Source organism: Gambusia affinis, linkage group LG07 (genome assembly GCF_019740435.1).
Source record: "Gambusia affinis linkage group LG07, SWU_Gaff_1.0, whole genome shotgun sequence".
NCBI lineage: Eukaryota > Metazoa > Chordata > Actinopteri > Cyprinodontiformes > Poeciliidae > Gambusia > Gambusia affinis.
This window is the reverse complement of record NC_057874.1, coordinates 22,193,296-22,207,305: the sequence shown is the minus strand read 5'-3', so window position 1 is coordinate 22,207,305 and position 14,010 is coordinate 22,193,296. Positions and strand designations below refer to the sequence as shown.

The 14,010-nt window shown below is 36.9% G+C and overlaps 1 protein-coding gene across 5 annotated transcripts in view; it reads right to left on the bottom strand.

Moving 5' to 3' along the window:
• Positions 1 to 14,010, bottom strand: part of tox2 (TOX high mobility group box family member 2) — a 124,573-nt gene that overhangs the window by 64,632 nt on the left and 45,931 nt on the right. For all 5 annotated transcript variants that reach the window (XM_044122005.1, XM_044122003.1, XM_044122004.1 and 2 more), the window contains exon 2: positions 5,272 to 5,364. In XM_044122005.1, coding sequence (XP_043977940.1) covers positions 5,272 to 5,313 — 42 coding nt within the window. In that variant the 5' untranslated portion in view covers positions 5,314 to 5,364. The remainder of the gene's footprint in view (positions 1 to 5,271; positions 5,365 to 14,010) is intronic.

Here is a 14,010-nt window from a genome sequence, read left to right as displayed (position 1 = left end):
AGTATCTCAGTCATCACTATGGACCTTCTCAGCCTGTCACTGTTGACACATACTGCATGCATCATTGATACCCATCCAGCAGCTGGGAATAAATAGGCTGCTGTCAGATCTTCCCTGCTCCAAAACATGTAATATTACAATTATTAAAAGTATTTTTATACAATATATTCTCAAATTTATTTCCAGTGGGCTGGTTAAAATATTCCAGATTTAGCACAGATGCAGTGAACATCAGTCAATTCCCACTAACATCAAACACAATAGCTCTACAGAATGATGTGAGTCATGTTAGGATAAACAAACATGACATATTAAACAAGAAAATTAGTTGCTCTTAATACTCCTCCATATTAAATCAGGAAAACACTAATTAGAACAACCTGCGCCTGATCCTGACTGATTCACCCCTGCTCTCAGGCTCTTTTTGAGTGTGTGTTTGTGTCTGTCACATTCTTCTCCTGCTGCCGCCTTAATAGGCACTGTCTTAGATATCGTTACAGAACAGCACTCATGCAATATTAATATCACACCAAAATATGGAAGCTCAAGCCCCCTCTCCGACTCTGACTCCCTACATAATTGACTATGCAAGGCTCCAAATCAGCTTGGAGAAAGAGAAAAAGACATGTAGAGAGACAAAGCAGCATGGAGAGAGAGAGATGTAAAAAAAAAAAAAAAAAAAAAAAAACAGTTCTGAAACGATGCTGTCATCTTTGTGTTCCAGCAGATTCTGAACCTTCACCCTTCTGTGCTACAGTCAAGGCAGGAGAACTAAACAATAGGAACAGCTAGAAACGCAGTTAAAACAATTTGGCTTCCTATAAAGATTTTTAGATAATTAGTTTCATCACCTCAGATCCTCATTGCATCATCTGGAGTTTAAACCAACTCTGTGTTTAGACTTCACCATTTAAAACTCTTGTGTTTCTGTGATTAAGAAAAATTCCAAACAGTTGGACATACCATATATGGTGCTATGATACCTTCCTAACTCTGCAAAGTTGAACTACTTTTAAACAGTAGATTGTTTTTATTGTTTTCAAATCAATATGCTCTGTATCTATAGTGCCCAAAAAGTGTGAACATCCCTTGATGTGTCACCAACTACACAAATTGCAACCACTTTCCACAATGCATTTATTTAATTACTATGACAATTCAAAGTAAGGTAGTACAAAATTACAAACTGTAATGGAAAATATGCAGTATGTGTTTTACTTTTTTCTTTTGTTTTGCAAATAAAATCGTAAGACAAAAAATGCTGAGTGATGCCCTGAACACACCATCTTCACTGTGCTACATGGCAGAGGCAGCATCATGCTGTGGGAATGCACTTCAACTGGAAAATCTAAATGAGCTTTTCAAGGTCAATGAGATCCACAAAAGACTTAAGAATGCTGAAGTGGTTTAACTTCCAGCAGGGCAACTTCCCACTCTTACAGCCAGAGATACAATGGGGGGATTTATATCCACACACATTTATTTGTTAAAATGACTAGGTCAAAGTCTAGGTCTTAATATTTGACGAGGCCTAAAAAATCCAAATCTGCCCAATCTACCCAAGCTTCAATTACTTTGCAAAGCAGATTGCGCAAACATTTATGTCATTATTTTAAAATTTTAGTTTTCTGTCCTTGGACTTACAGATTTTTACATTATAATACCAATATTTCACAGACTAAGAAAAAGTTTAAAGAGCAAAAATTACTAAATGTAGTAGATGTTTTTTTACTGAATAAAACTATTATAACAGGCTTATTAAACAGTCATGACCCTGCAGTTGAAGGCTTACCAGTCATGCTGCTGGTAACTTGGTAACTGTAGTTTTAAAATTATGCTTTTGCAACTGTAAATAAGTACAAACAATGGATTTTATCTTTTTTATAAGCAAATTAAAGAATTGGAAGCCACTCAGGCAGGTAGGGCAGGCCCAAAGTTGCTCTCCTGGATCCAGCAGTCAGTCACCTTGACACTTCCTCTGCGATCTCATTTAAAAAAATTTAAACAGGAATAGAAACTTCACTTTTAATGTCTTGGAACACCTTCATACTTGGTAACTGACCCATAACTAGTAAATATTGCATACAAAGTATTGCACACTATTATTAGTCTGAAATTTTTCTATTCTGATAATGAATTCAATCCAAAACCACTCATACAGCAGAACAACTCACTTTCTGCACGGATCACAGCAGAGCCGTGGAGATCATGGCCTCTGCACTGAACATTTTAGAAAGTAAACTATAGACACTTAGCGCTGTAATAGATGTTAAAAGAGAGAAAAGCAAAGGTTGCGGGGGTAGAGCCGGAGGTTGGGGGGGATTGGGTTATATGGAGGTGGGCAGTGCACCTTGACAGGAAACACAGAGGTGAAAAGCAGGAGTTAGAGGTTAGTTTGACAGAGAAAGAAGAAGTGGTGTTGGTGGTGAGGGGGAGAAGGGGGGAGTTAGCTGCTGCGGAAGTGCCAAGCCCACTTTTAACTGAACTGAATGTAGTGAGTGGTGGAGATGAAGTGAGGGGAGGGGGCACAGAGATAGAAATCAGGGAAAATAAAAGGGGTGTGCAGGGGAGGGAGGGAAGGAAGAAAAGGAAGGGTGAGGAGGGCGGTGGGGGGAAGGGGGGCAGGGACCTACTGCACCTTGACACTTGCTCTTACCGCAGCACCTGATAAGTGCAATGGAAAAACGTCTGGTTTCCTCCTGCATGTTAAGTGGTTTATATTCTCCACCTCTCCATACAGCCCTGTAGCTACAGTGTGCTACTGTACAGACTCTTACACACAGGTAATAACAGACAAAAGGAAATGACAGATAACCAAAGGGGGGTGTGAGGAAGAAAATAGCACACATTGTCTCCTTTTGCAAATCTGCACAAAAGATGTAATCTTTAAGTTCTGAACTGTAAAGCAGACAATTTAGACGTGTTTGTTGCATTGCACAAATGTTTTCTGTTTTTTTTTTTTTCTTAACCAATAAGTTGATTTCACAAACAGCTCCTACATTCAGTTTTAGATGCAGTGTAATTTGCACAAGAGAGTATCAGACCAGGGTAGATTTATATCTTCACTGCCTCACGCATGCCCTGACAAGGAGCTCATTCCCATGATTTGTAAGTAGGTCTCTTCACTGAAAAGCATTAACAATATTCACTTTAGATAACATATGATTCCAGCCCCCGTGAGAGGGTGGCTTTCTTAGAAATGCTTTGTTAGCAATCTCTCCCTCTCTTGATAAATGATTTAGGACATGTGGCCAGAGACATCAATACAATCTTGGTTGTAATTAAAGGTGCACACCAACAACATTATACTGCTTTATTTTAACTTTGCCTGTCTTCTCACTCTCTCTTCTTCTCTCACTCCTGCCCCCCTTGACTCACCCACTCTTCCTCTTGCTGAGCCCTGGAGCACCCAGGAGATAATTCAAAAAGCACTTGCATGGAGTGAAACATGAAAAAACGGAGGAAATTAAATTCTCTCTTTTTGCTCTATTGTTCTTTCATTTTCTCTCCTTTGTTACATAAATGTATAAAAGCAAGGCGAGCTAGATTCTAATTATGATTTTTTTTACACTAAAAGATTTTTTTTACATATTTCAAAAAAAATGAAAGAGAGGTTTCACAAACAAAGTAGGCTGACTACTGCAGCACTTTGTCAAAGTCAAAGAGTTGCAAGTGCAGCAACTTCAATAAACTTAATTTTTTCTAGTATCCTTGTGAACACTTATGTATTAGACTAACTGAAAATGAGACGTTGATGTTCAAATAGTGCTGTTATAACACAAATACTTTGCAAAACACCTGAAATCATGAAAAAATAACTATGCTTAGTCTACATTCACCTGTCCTTAGAATTTGTGCCACAAACAGGTTTGAGGTAATTTATTCTGAAATTTATTCAGAAAGCTTTTCCATCCTTTTACATTGTGAGTGATGGTAATTAAAAGCAATTAATCATCTACCGAAAGAGGTATTTTTTGAAATGTTACAACACAAACTATCAAGTACATTGGAATTAATTAGACACTGTAGTTATGAAGTGGTAACATGACACAGAGAAGACCATTCAGGGGGAATGTGAGCATAGTAACAGGGATTACCCTGATGCAAGATAAGGATTATCCAAGTATCCAAAGCCTTAAGTAATCATTCCCCTTAGACATTTTTAACCAACCACAAACTTTTTAGGACTTTATGTGATAACCCAATTCTAAGTAGTGTATAATTGTGTAATTATTTTTTTTATGCAGAAAGAAATATGGCATGTATTCCATTTCCAGCTCTTCTCAGTCAATGCTTTGTAAAACACATCTTGTTTAAATTACAGCTGTCATTTTGGGGTATGTCTCTTCCAAATTCGCCAGACTAATTTTTTTAACCAATTATTTTGTGCTAAAGAAAAATGAAGCAAAACTTAAGAGTAGTCAGACTGGATGGGTCCCATTGGAAGACAGCAATGGTCAAGTTTTGATTGTGCCATTTTGGGCTTTGTTCTAAACCATTCAGATGTAGCTCTGGTTTTATGTTAAGGGTAATTATCCTGTAAATCCCTACTCCTGTCACAAAGGTCTTTTTTTAGCCTTTGCAGTTTTATTACAGGATTTCCAGGCATTTTGCTCACTCAATTTTCTCATCAACTCTGATCAGCTTTCTTGTCTCTAGCAAAGAAAATCCCTCTTTGACATTGCTTGAAAATTGATGTTCACAGATGCTTTTTGTTCAGTCTGTGTGAGCCGGAGCTATCCAGAAAATAAGAATGGCCTAAAATGTATTTCTCTATGTATGCCTGGAGGTCAGAGACATGTACAGACTTGTCGCTATAATTGCAGCACAAGGTGGTTCTACAAAGTATTGGCTCTGGGTAGCCGAGAATTTCATGTGTATAAAATTGATCATTTTCCTTACAATTTATAAGTATGCACTACTTTGTATTGGTCTCTTGCATCAAATTCCACTATATTTAATTGTGTACGCGTGTCATAGGAAAATATGAAATGTTTTTGCAAAGTCCTGTTCGGATGTTATCTACTGTGCTGCAGTAATTTGCTCTTTGCTGGCTGGGATTTAAATACTGGTGATTCAAACACTACCCATCTAAGATCAATATTTCCAAATTAAAACTTAATACGTTTATTCACACATTTTAAACCCAGCAAACTCTTTAAAAGTGCTAGGACCATTGTGCTGCATTAGGTGGTAACGTGAGACCAATGGGTGGAGTGGGTGCAAAGGTGTGGTTGAGGGGTGGGTTGGGGTGAGAAAGATGAATCATACCCCAGTAGAGGGCAGCCTCTTGCCATCAGGGTTTGGGCGCATGGGCAGGGAACTGTAGAGCCTCACGCCTCTGTCTGCAGCAGCGTATCTGTTCTGTAGAAGCAGAAAAAGAACAATTTGAGTAAATTTTCTGAATTTTTAAGCAAAATCTAAAAAATGATAATTAAACTATTTTTATTTACAATGTCCGTTTTCTTTTTTTTTTTTTTTAAATCAAACTAGGTATGATGAAATCTCTTAGTTGTTTATGAAGAGTTTGCTTCATAAACTAGATTTTCACCAAGTCCAAAAGCCTCCACGTTGGCTATATGCTAAATCCACTCAGCTCATGGTGATCTACCATGCATAATAACTGCATACGTTCAGCCCACGCAATGGCACTAATTTAACTAAGCTGTTGTGTTTTTGCTAGCTGCGCTCCACTGTATTTTCTATATATTTCACAGCCCATAATTAGAGTGAAGGGGGTTTTAGTTCTTCTGGCTCCTCCCTGCACTTCCACATGTGGAGTTTCTGCCATAAACCTCAGCCTAAAGAATTGGGGCAAAAGGCCCTCACTTGTTGGAAAGCTAATGATTTTGAAAAAAAAAAAAGAAAAGGAAAAAAAACAATGTTTCCTGCTAGGAAAAGATGTGGTTAGCTCAGCGGGGTTGACAGCGAGGACCACAGCCACAGCATGAGCACCTCCCAGGATTCACTTCAAATCTCACCTCCTTTATCACGTCTCTTTGTCATTATCTCGCTCCTCACTTCCCTCTCAAATATGAGCACCTCACTGCACCTCTGAGACTCCTTGATATTCTGTTATTCTCACATTATCATTGCTCTTCACTCCTTTTCAACTGCTTTCACTTGATTTGCAGTACAGCAGTGTCCTTTCATGTACGTTAATTGACAAAAATTAGATGTTTCTTTTCCTCTCAGGGGACAGTTTTAGCGTCTGTTTGCTGCTTTGTTAAAACAAACACTAAAAGGTGTTTTCCGCTGCTGATCAAAAGAAATTGGGAAATAATGTGCACAAACAAAAAACAGGTAATCAATTTAGAACAATGTTTAAATTTTTTATTTTAAATCATACATGCATCACTTCTGCTCTCCCCTTTTTAAAATATTCACCTTTTCACTTTACAAAACCCACCCAGTTTTGGGGCACAAAAACCACAAGAATCTGAACAGATTTGCATATTTCAAATAAATGAAACATGTTCACATATTTTAACAGCTAAGTGAGACAAACAGCTTTAAGCTGGCTGTTTTGACCTTGCCTTTCACTTCTGATCAATCACATGACACACGGTTAAGCACCTCTATGGTACAAAAGAAAGTATGACAGGATGCAGCTTTTAAAGTAAAATGACAAAAACCCACAGATGTAGATAGGGTCTGAAGTGTCTAATTTAAAACGATTACCACAAAGCCACACAGTAATGTAAGTAAAGGGTCAGGTAACACACCATGTATGAAAGAAGTTCATAACACAGCAAGTAAGATTATAATTTATAGTGCATAATTGGTATTCTCTGCACATTAGTTAACTGGCTTCAGTTTAGATTAAAAAAAAGTCGCTTTTTTTTTCTAAGTATTTTTAGATTTGTGAAATAGTTAGGACTAGGCCTTTTTAAATTTTAATTTAATGTAATTCTAATTAATTATTTGTGAATTTATTCATTATGTTTCATTGAAAATGATTTTGTAATAGTTCCTTTGTTAAGTGATGACTATATGTTAGCTGAACTCTGAAAAAATAACACTTTATTGGCCCACACCAGCATTACCCTATGTAGGTTAGAACACAAAGGGAATGCATTGTGCCCTATTTTGATTTCCTATGTTCATTATGAAATGAAAAACACATGAGTAAGCAGCAGTGATATGGGTTGCATAATGATGACACAGCATTATTAAATACAACCCTGAAAGGTTCCCACAAGCAATTGAGTAGTAGGTAGTAAAGCTGTTTTTTGAAGTAATGGCTGCTTTCTCTGAATGTATTATTAGTCTTATGTTGAAACTAAAAAATTCAAAGTATCAGATGCACAATTAGATCTTTGAACAAGGTATATTGTAGCCGATCTCTCGGCTTCTCTGTTTCTTTTTGGAGCCTTGTTAGTTACCTTGTCAGAAACGACTAAATGAACGCCTCACAGAATAGCCACTTTAACCAACAGAGGCCACAGTGAGTGAATGTTGGATATTTTTCCAGTGTGCCAGCCTAATCTAGCCCTGTGGCATGCTGCATTACAGGGCTAATAACAGCTGTCTGTGGCCTGGAGGAGACACAAGCAGGCCTGGCTGTGCTAACTGGCCCTGACAGACTCATTAGGAGTCCTGGCAACCAGAACAGCAATGGCCAAACTCCCTTACATTTTCTCACTGGCTCACAACAGTTCACAAGTGCAAGAAGCACTGTTTGGAACACTTGTTCTCTGACAATTTACAGGACTTGTGTTGCTTTTGAGGCCTCACTTCAGTGGCTCTTGCTCCGTGCCACCTCTCTTTCAGTTTTTTGGCTGACTTTTTTTCTGCTTCTGGAATAATTCTGCCAAACCGCAGTTCTAAGTCGTTTGGCATCTTCACTCGACATCATGCTCCGTCTCACTCCTCTTTCTATTCTTAGGCTAGCACATCCCCAATATGGCTCTAACCAAAATAGAGTAGCTCTGAGAGTTCACTTGTTGCTCTAAGTGTAGAAGTAAATTTGCACATGAATAAATAACTGACCTGCTTTTCTGACAAGTATTAGTGATCTGTTACAGGAAGATGCAGCACCACACCAGGAAGGTGCGGGCATCCTCTGAACTTTGTGTTACATACTGTAACTGGGCCTGTATGGGACTTCCCCAGGCAGACGGTGAAAGCAAACAATCGTCCTCCGACCCGGTGGAGGCCGAGTCAATCAGACAATAAACACAAGGAGCCAATCAGAGTTGTCTGAACACACAGGCTGTTAACAATGGAGGGAGGGATACACATTGCTGCCAGACCCCAGCCATGTGACAATATTTTATGGCTTAGCAAAAGTTTACATGATAGCAATTACTATGATAGCACAAAATAATTCAACCAAATGAAAGATGAAAGAATGAAAGATTTTAATTTTTTACAAAAAATTTAATATTTCATTTGTTTAAGGAAAAAAACTAAAGATTACAAATAAATTATTTATCCAAGAGTTTTTTTTTTTGTGTGGCCATATTTCAAACATATTGTTTTCATTACTCTTTCGATATAAATTAGTAAATAATGGCTTTGTTTGCCTTAGGTTTTTCAGCTATTTATTTACTTTTTACTTTTACTGTAATACTGTCTTCATATTAAGTTTCCAAGCAACATATGTTGTTCAGATGTAGACATGTGCAGCAAAATCAGCTGATGACTACAACCATTTTATTGTTAGCTTATCAGAAAGTGAAAATGTTCTTTCGACCTTCAGTGAACTCAACAAACATAACTACAGTTGCAGGAACCACTATGTTATTTAGTGTGAAACCTTTACTTAGTAAAAATGACTCAAAGTTAGCTAATGTAATTCTCAGTGAAATGTTTAAGAATTATGCCAGAGAAAACACATACATTTATGAAACTATTTTAAAGGAAGACATAGTTTGTAGAACATTTCCATAGTTCGTTTGTTCTTGTTAGGAAATAGGGATTGTCTCAAATTGGTATAAGCAGTTTTTGTAAATCTTCAGCTTTACAAAAACTGTAGACTGGAAATTGTACACAAACTTTTGATCAGTCCATCTTCATGTAGGTGTTATATAACTTAAAAATGTTTTTATTCCATCCATCACCTTCCCACAAAAAAAAATATTTATACAGCCACCCAAAACGAAAAGCTATTTTCTCTACCAAACCATAATTACTTTAACAGCAAAATTTCATTGAATCAACTGCTTGCTAAAAGCACATAGGGTGGTGCCATACATTTTCTCAATAAAAATCAAGATGGGCTCTGCCTTTTTATATGCTGGGCTGTTAGGGCACCGTAAAGCCAAAAGGCGCAGCTGTGGGGTTATAGTTACCTGCTGTAATGCTAGCTGTTGCATGTTATATTATTTACACAGATCTGGTCTTAATGGAACACATGTGCGACTGAGGCCAACATTCTTCCCAGATTAGCTGAAAGGCTGCACTCATCACACGCTGGCAATGAGAGGAATGCAGGTTCCAGACAGAGTTATAGGGAAACACTATGACTACCATATAGCATTCAGTGGTATATGATGCTCTCAATGTATCCACACACAGTGAATGCGCACCAAATATGTATGTACCGTAGACATTCTAAGGATGGTATTTCTACCTGAACTGTACAATGGCTGCATAATAACATTAAATATTGCACTCAGAAATAGAAGTTATTTTACTTGTTACTGCTTCTAAACATGCTCTTGCTGAGAGATCTGCAGATATTAAGTAATGAGCTCAGCATCACAAACATGCATCAGTCAATATTCTAGCTGTGGTGGTCCAATAGTCAATAACAGACTGTGAATCACTTTTTCAGTGGTCTATACAAACTTATAGTTGCTTTAATCAAAGGGGTGCAGATGCAAACTGCTACACTGGTTTACATATTGGATTCTGATGAATCACTTCTCCTTACATATTTAGTAATAAGTGTGATATAATTTAATCTGACGAGAAGTGATGCATGGTATTTGAATATGCTTTGCATCTGGGGTATATACGTCTGACTGAAGAATTATATTCCAGAAAAGTTGTATAGGCATCAGTATTCAGAAGGTTGTATTTACACCTAAATTCTAGTAGAACGTCCTTTGTTACTTTTTAGGCTTCTGTGTTTTATGTAACCAACTCTTCTTTACAGAGTGTTAGGGGGGATTTACATACACTGTTTGATGTTAATTGTCCTACACTATCTCTGCTAATCTCTGTGGATTAGAGCCTCTAGAATATGAAGTGCAAAAATGCTGCTTGTTTCAAAGGGAAATTTTGAGTTAGGCCAAAAAAATGAAATATTGAAAAATTATGACTCTAGCTTCTAACATAGAAATATAAAAATGCTTGTATTTTTAAGTGACATGTATAAGATCATAACAACTACATTTTGGACATATAAATGTATTAAAAATGATGATGTATGTGGTCTGTTATTCAGATTCAATGAAGTGCTTTACTTCAAAGAACTGCTGCGCTGTGGAAAACACATCTCTTTATGCGTGAAAGAGATGTCAACTGTGGCCAAAGCATCTCAAGCGTAACCAGAACATGAAGCCAGGGGCCACCTGCCTCGGGCCAATACTGACACTTAAACTACTGGTCATACTGCTGGAAATATCCAACAAACATCAGTATTATACATTCTATTTACAGCAAGTTCTACCATTTCAGTACCTTTAATCCACCTGCAGACAAGTCAGTACACATGCACACCTTTTTGGTAAGTAATTATATAATAACCATTTCATCTGAAATTGAATTGTATTCATCTTTGTTCTGCTTTTATATAAACCTTTCTCTTGTCTTCTTTTGTTTGCTTGTATTTTTGGATCCTCTGATCCTCCTAACTCCACCCTTCCTCTTGTTACTGTATCTTGTGTTTACATTTCTCCAAGAGTTTCTCTTTCATTAGTCAACACAGATCCCAGTTTAAAAGGGGTACAAATCTGCAGATTTTCCACTCTTCCATCAACCATCAAAACATTGATATTTTAGTAGTATCAGTTTATCTGATAACAAAAACAGGGTGATTTTACCTAAAAGGGAACTGTTGAGTATACTGAACATAAAGTACTGTATTTTTTTATGATATTTGCGGTCCTTACTTTTTGACTTTTTTCTCAAACTTTCATAACACTGTGTTGCTTTTGGTTCGGTCCAAGAATTTTTCTTATGCTTCTTTCTGACTTGGATTCATGTCTCCAGTCGCATTGCTTGGTGACAGATTCGGTATCTCCTGAACAACAATGCAAAGCTTGACTGCATGTGGTGGGAAGCAGATGCGATAGAAAATTCAACAATGCTTTTTAAAATGTACCAAAACATTATGCAGTCCACAGATAGTGGGATATATTTTACATCTCCACACAGAACTGCTGAATAAAAGCCAGGAATTTATTCTACTTTTTTTTTTATTTAAAATTGGATAGAAAGTAATTTGGTTTCATCTACATCAGTAAAGCTGAATGCAAGAGAAAAACTCAAAAGACCTTTCTCTAGAGTCCAGCCTTTGGCAAGGATAATATGAATTAAAATAACTCCTGATGGTAGAAATGTGTTTGCTCTCTTTTCAGTCACCTTCTCTCTTTCGCAGACACACACCTGCCCTTTGCATTAAGTTTGACACAAAACCAGGAAAGATGGAGTGCATTAATAAGGTACAGTCAGTGCCCTTGTTTTGCCCGACACACAGAAGGAGAAGAAACTTTTCATTTTCTTTTATCTGCCACTATCTTTTTAAGCCACTCATCTTTACAAGCTTGTTTTCTGAAGACCAAACAAATATGGCAGAACAATACAACTTGTACCAACAGCTGACAAGCAGAGGCTCCTCTTGTGTTCTGGCAAGATGTAGTCTGTTACAAGCTAAAAGCAGATGGTTGAGAAAAGCTTTAACTAAGAAAAAAAACAGAGGATTTTGTGTTTCTTTTTTTTTACTTCATTAGCCATACATGGAAGGCCAAGGACAAAAAAATAAGCTGGATTCTCCCCCCCCCCTCCCCCCCCCCGTCCCCCCCTAAATTAATCAGTGTCATTGAGGAGAGTGAAACTAACAAATGTTAAGTTTTTGTGCAAGGGGATTTCTATGGGAGTTAGTCTAATAATAAAAAATAATACTAAATTCTTATAACATTACTGTTATTGATCTGAGAAAAGAAGCTGAATTTATCACATAATAACAATGATGATTTGATGGAACTGTTGCAGGCCTTTATTAAAAGGCAGAGGTCAAATAGTCTTGGATTTATCATCAGTGGAGTCATTGTTAAGTATCTCAGTTTGTTTTTCATTCTTGCAATTCCTTCAATTGGCTATCCAAGACCTCAGCATTTTATTTCAAACTGTAAACCTGGTTTAAATAACAATTTTAACTCCTAAATCTTTAATGTTTTTCTTAAAATCATGACAAATTGTATTGGTGCATTTTTTATTTATTATTCTAATGAAACCCCATGATTATGTTTTCACATTTATTCTTACAGACAACATGCAAACGAGAGAAACCTGGGGAACTAATGTGTTGCTTTAAACAGAATTATCTTTGACATTTTAAGTCCCAGAAAAAAGGCTCTTCCTTAATAAATACAAAGTTTATGAAACTGTTGTTTCTCTGATTGCAAATGCATCTTATTTTAATAAATATAAAGGTGCCAGATATAATCAGTATCTTTACAGCAAACAAAGCAAGTCCCCTTTGCAGGCATAACTAAAGATTCAACTACATAGTGAGAAAGATGGAGAAATACACTCCTAAAAAGCCATTACAGTAAGGGAGTGCAATGGAGGAGAAGGAGGCCAGAAAAGAAGAAAAGATAGAGAGATAAAGAGAAAGAGTTGAGAGTTGATATGCTGACTACCGGCAGTTGATTTGGTTTCAGAGGGCATTGTTACGGTGCTTTGAATTAATGCCTCCCAAAGAGTCCAATTGTGATTCTTGGGTTGTGCTGACAGAATATTTGACAGCCGAGGGTGAGCTGCTGATCTCAGCCGAATCCTCTGTTCTCACTCTGTGCATGTGTGCCTGCTTCATAGCTTACACATCCATACACCTGCACATGTCCAGATGTATGTGTATGACAGAAAACCAATCAACAAGAAAATTAAATAGTAATGTAAAAGATTATCAGCTAAGGTTTAACTCACAGAGAGATGCAAATTACCTGAGTATGTAAGGAAGGATTTTTGCAGCACGTTCACTAAATTATGTTGGAAAAGTTTGACCAGCAGTTTTTCCTGTTTTGTCTGTCTTCCTCTCCCTGTAGGAAAAAAGTTACCCCTCTGGGTTGCTGAATAAACAAGAAACAAGAAATAACCAAGCCTGATGCTTCGTTACAGTGGATGGAGGAAAAGTAACACTCTATCAAAAATAAACCTGCACAATGCAATGGACTGTAAAGGTTTATAACATGTATTATACATGCCTATGGTAATACACAAAATAGTAATTCCCAGATTGGCCATTGATGGAACTGTTGTGTCTCTGTATCTACATCAATTTTTTCAATCCCACAGTGTTGTTATTCAAGTGATTGTGCATGGTACTAAAAAGCACTTAGTGAATGTTTTTCCAGTGCTTTTGTACCCCATAACCTGTTACATGCAGACAAATATGATGACTAGTTTTGAGCATATTATTTCCTTTAAAAGGATTTCATAAACAGCCAGATGTAGAAAAATGTAATGGTGTATATAACTGCCCTTACATTTTGTCTTTATTGTAAAAAAAAATAATTACACTTAATTTGGCATCTGGAAGATTTGGACATGCGTTCTTTAAAACTGATGCTAGTAATTTTTTTGAATGTTAGACAATGACATCAGCTATGTAATGCTTGTATAACAGAGGAAATCTTAGCAGTCTTGCAATTACTTATTAAAATGGCCATGAAATACTGCAACAAAACATAAAGAAATACAAATTTTGTTTTCTGATATTTTACTGTCACCGTTTTTACAAAATCTAAAATAATCATAAAATTACCAGATCAGGAGGCCACACTCACTAACACTTTACCTGTTTTTGTTCTTTAGCTTTGTGAAACAACAGCAGAA